This window comes from Molossus molossus, unplaced genomic scaffold (genome assembly GCF_014108415.1).
Source record: "Molossus molossus isolate mMolMol1 unplaced genomic scaffold, mMolMol1.p scaffold_m16_p_28, whole genome shotgun sequence".
Taxonomy (NCBI): Eukaryota; Metazoa; Chordata; class Mammalia; order Chiroptera; family Molossidae; genus Molossus; species Molossus molossus.
Window position 1 is genome coordinate 1,246,557 of NW_023425364.1, and position 4,765 is coordinate 1,251,321.

Sequence of the window (4,765 nt, forward strand, 5' to 3'; positions counted from 1 at the left end):
GGCTGGCGGGAGTTCGTGGCTGGCGGGATGCGCAGGCGCGCTGGGCGGAGCAGCGGGAGCACGGGGTCAGCTGGATGCGCAGGCGCGCTGGGCAGAGCAGAGGGAGCACGTGGCTGGAGGGACGCGCAGGCGCACTGGGCGCAGCAGCGGGAGCACGCGGCCAGCGGGCACGCTGGAGCGTCAGGCGTGGCGGGCGTGGCGCGCGTGGCGGCGTGGTGGGCGGCATGGGGCGGTTACGCTGGCAGGTGGTGGCGGCGGCCGTGGGCCTCGCGCTGGCCCTGGAGGCGCTGCCCTTGGCTCTGCGCTGGCTGCGGGCCCGGCGGCGGCGGCCACAGCACGAGGTGCTCTTCTTCCCGTCGCAGGTGACCTGCACCGAGGCCCTGCTGCAGGCCGCGGGCGCGGGGAACGCGGGGGGCGCGGGGCCCCCGGCCGGCTGCCGGTGCAGCCTGCCCCACGGGGAGAGCTCCCTGAGCCGCCTGCTGCGCGCCCTGCTGGCCGCCCGCGTCAGCCTCGAGCTCTGCCTGTTCGCCTTCTCCAGCCCGCAGCTGGGCCGGGCGGTGCAGCTGCTGCACCAGCGCGGGGTGCGCGTCCGCGTCATCACCGACTGCGACTACATGGCCCTCAAGGGCTCGCAGATCGGCCTGCTCCGCAAGGCAGGTAGGCCGGCATTCCCAGGCCGGGAGGAGGAGCTGATCCCCGGCGTGGGCAGAAAGGGACACGATTGGAGGGCAGGGGTGTGAGTATCGGTGAGACCTCATTTCTTTCCCATGGTGGCTTTGTGAGGTCAGGCCACTTGCACCCCGGAGAAACTCCAGGGCCACACAGAAAGGTTCCCTGTCCTCATGTGGTGGGTACGGGTTCGTGCAGGGGCCTCACGCCCAATATCTGCGTGGGAGCCGGCTCTGTGTTCCCACCAGTGGAGGAAGGTCTGGGGGACCCCAAGAGGCTGCGGGCGCGCCCACGGACACCCGGAACGCGGACAGAATCCCTGGGATCCCCGCGTCCCCATGACCCTCGTTGGCTTGGGACCCAGTGGGGAAAGCTTATGTTTGGGTAGAGCTGGGGTGTCTCCCGCCAGCGGAGTTTCTGGCTGTTGCAGCCCGAAGTGAGTATGGCCTAGCCTGACAGCACTTAGGGGGTGAGGGGCAGGCTGAGAGCAGATCCCCAGGGCGCCCACCAGCTGGTGTCAGGGACTGTGCTCCTGGGAGCAGGTGCGCAAAGATTGCAACCCAGGCTTCACGTTGGAGAGCTAAAGGAGAAAAGGGTATTTTCCCTCAGTACGCTGGTGAACTTCATGCTGGGGCTTGTGAAATACGTGGATATATTTTTTAAAAATAGAACTGAGATATTTAGTTGGTGAAATGTTAATGTGTTTCTACAGCTGCAAGACGCCTGGGAAAACATAGCTCTGGCCAGCGGGCCTCTTTTGCTAGGGTGGGGGACAGGTGAGCGGGAGGTTTGAGCCATTTTGCTCTCAAGTCAGATCCTGACTTCCCTGGGAGCACCTTGTTTCTCCTTCCTACCTCTGCGGAATGGAGTATCCTGCAAGCAAGCTCTGCCCCTTGCATTTGTACTTAGGCTGTGTGGTCTTCACAGTGTGTCTCAACCACTCAGGCATTCAGGAAAGTCATCCCGTGGGAACATCCTTGCCACCCCTGTTCTGGCAGCCCCAGGGACAGAGCTGCGAGGAGCCCCTGAGAGCTGCTGGCTGCCCAGTGTCCTCAGTGCTCTGGGACTCACCAGGCGGAGGAGCCTTTGCCCGAGTGGGGCTCAGCTCCGTCTCCGCCTGGGCCCTGCAGGTGGCAGAGCGCCTCACCCTCTGCTGCTTGGTGCGTCCATGTAGGCAGAATTGGAGATTTGGTTCAGATGTGGGCATGTTCACGTCCACTCCTCCAGGCAGTCGTCAGTAGTTCTAGGTCTGTTGGTCCTTTTAATGGGGAGACATTAGGCATGGGCCATTTTTATTTAGTTAGCTACTAGAGAATTGTAGTGGCTGAGGTGTGAAAGAACCTTGAAGGGCACTCCGTCCAGACTCCGTCCAAGGCTGACTCCTCTCTGACGGCATCCCAGCCGTCATTCATCTTTCACCTGTTCAGCAAACATGGCCTGTGTCAGTATTTGCTTGGGGTGGTTCCTGGCGCCAGGACCCAGGGTGAACCAGACCAAGACCCAGTGAGGAATCTGACCGAGGCATGAATACTGCAGGTGGTGAGAAGGGCCAGGAAGCTGGGGGAGGTGCGGCGTGCCAGCAGAGCTGAGCTGTGCGGACGTATCTGAGGAAGCCTCCTGGCTTGAGGAACAGCAAGTACTAATGCTGGCTTCGTAGCAAGACCCCCCTGTGTCCAAAGGCTGGCGGGTACACAGGCTCAGGGGGCACAGCTGCAAAGGGGGAGCTTGACGCAGGTGGCATTTGGACCCCATTCTGTGATGGGAAGCCTTTAGAGGGTGAGCAGAGGGACCTCTGGCTTCACAGAGGCTGTGTGGGCCGCTCTGAGAAGGGGCTGTGGGCAGAGCGGGAGGTGTGGAGTCAGAACGGGAGCTGGTCGGTGGGTGGGAGAGCTTTTCAGTAGCGCTGGAGGGGCCAGGAATGGCTGGATTTAAGATCCATTTTGAAGGTGAATGTGACAGGATTGGCTGGTGGGTTGCCCATAGAGTGGTGGCCGCATATTTCGAGCGATACCGGTGCCACGATAAGCCGTGACTACAGATGAGCAATGAGCAATCTCCAGTGTATGCCTCAATATTGCATTGGGCATATGTGCCTTCAAAAAGCATTTGTTGTTGATCTGAAATCCCAACTTAATTTGGACATCCTGTATTTGCATTTGCCAACTCCGGCAAACCTATATTGCAAAGCAGGTGTTTTAAACTGTTAAATCAATTTCTGACAGTGTCATGGGCTGAGGAGACAGTGAGGCAGGCTTACTCCAGGGGGACGCAGTGGACGGGGCTGGCAGGGTTCTGCCCCAGGGGAGGTGGAGAACGGTGGAGAGAGACAGGCAGTGAAATGAAAGGGAACGATTACAGGCTCTTCAGGGAAGGACCAGGTGGCATGGAGAGAAATCCATCTCTGAATCAGGGCACTTCCTGCTCAGGGTCAGGAAGGCTGGGGGCAAGCTGGGGCCCGGCTGCCTAGGGTGACCCCTAGCGCTCTCACTGCCACTGGCCGGGTCTGTTTCTCCTATGCTCCCAGCCTCGGGTGTTTAATGGGGTGTCCAGTCCCATGCAAAAATGAGAGCTCAGAGACAAGGAAACCCCAGCAAATGTTTGCTCTGATCGCCTCTGGCAGGCTGGACAAACCAGTGCCTCGGGAGGTTCTGCAGGTTGGTGTGGACTCCACAGGGTGGGTGGGGTGTGGGTGGGCTGTTTCCAGATGGAATGGAGTAGTATGAGGGAGCAGAGTCTGCGTGTCTGCCCTTAGGGCCATCTATATCCCCCTCTGTGCCACAATGCCCATGCTGGTTGCAGCTGGTCACTGTCGGGCTCAGCCACCGTCCCCTGCCCACATGACGAGCTGTGCCCCTTTCCCACCACTGTGGAGACAGTAGCGGTCAGTAGGCTAGCCAGTGTTCCTGGCGGAGGGAGGAGCTGGGGGCTGGGTGGGAGGTGGGTGGTGCTGAAGGCCGGCTTCCCTCTCTGCAGGCATCCAGGTTCGACACGACCAGGACCTGGGCTACATGCACCACAAGTTCGCCATAGTGGACAAGAAGGTGCTGATCACTGGCTCCCTCAACTGGACCACACAGGCCATTCAGAACAATAGAGAGAACGTTTTGATTATGGAGGATGCAGACTATGTGAGGCTTTTCCTGGAAGAATTTGAGCATATTTGGGAAGAGTTTAACCCTACCAAGTACACTTTCTTCCCACAAAAGAAGAGAAGCCACTGAAGCTGTGCTCTCACCTGTCTGGAACTGGGGAGAGAGGTGTTTCGTGGGGCAGAACTACTGGTACTACCTGCAGCTGAAGGCAGACCGAACCCGCAAGGAGCGGGGGACCCAAAGGCCGGCCAGTGCCATAGTGCTGCGGTTAGCAGCAGACTGCGCCCTGCGAGAGACAAATCATTCAGATGAACTCTCGTTAGTCAAAATACTAACGGGGACTAAAGAGTGTTCAGTGTTAAAAGGAAAAGGAAATTTCTGCAACAGCAGGTGAGTTGTTAGCATTGAGCTTTGAGGTTTTCCCTTCCCCCCAAAATAAAGGCAGCGATAGCGTCTTTGCAGCGTGCTCTCGGGAACTTGCCTTGGCTCAGATGGGTTTCTCCTTCTGCCGCCCAGAAAAGGGGCAGGGCCTGCTGCAGGGTTGAAAATCTGGAATCCTTCTCCTGATTCCAGAAGATCCCCTGCTCTGGCCAACCAGTCAGCTCAGCCCTTCGGTGTCCACTGAAATGCTCCTTCTTCGTCCTGTGCCCTGGCCTGGACACTCCCAGCACAGCTGCACCCTGGCATTCGCTGGCAGCCTTTCCATCCCTGCTGTCACCAGCTCCTGGGTGGCTTCTTGGCAGGTCTCAGTCAGAAGGGGGAAGGGAAGAAGTCAGGAGGGAGAACAGGTGAGAGAGGAGAGGGTGCTGGGCGCAGGGAGTGCCTCTCACCAGCGTCCTTGCATCATGACTGAGACAAGTACACTTGCACATGTCTGTCCTCGGCAGCTCCCTTGTCTTCTGTGGTCTGTCAGGAAGGACTGTGAGCCGCCCGAACCTGCCTGTTTCCACATGTTGTGCTTTTAACTTTTCACATGCTCACATCACATGCTGTGTGTTTAGAAG

At 59.0% G+C, this 4,765-nt stretch overlaps 1 protein-coding gene across 1 annotated transcript; it reads left to right on the forward strand.

The window, feature by feature from the left end:
* Positions 1-224: 224 nt before the first annotated feature.
* On the forward strand, positions 225-3,890 carry PLD6 (phospholipase D family member 6). Its single transcript, XM_036278381.1, has 2 exons — positions 225-657; positions 3,643-3,890. The coding sequence occupies exons 1-2, from the start codon at positions 225-227 to the stop codon at positions 3,888-3,890; spliced, it is 681 nt and encodes a 226-aa protein (XP_036134274.1).
* The last annotated feature ends 875 nt before the right edge of the window (positions 3,891-4,765 follow it).

What these genes read in the sequence shown, in the direction of transcription:
- PLD6 (XM_036278381.1), top strand. Translation starts at nt 225, where the DNA reads ATGGGGCGGTTACGCTGGCAGGTGGTGGCGGCGGCCGTGGGCCTCGCG. An exon ending in CGGCCTGCTCCGCAAGGCAG is followed by an intron (nt 658 to 3,642) that starts GTAGGCCGGCAT and finishes CCCTCTCTGCAG; the next exon opens with GCATCCAGGTTCGACACGAC.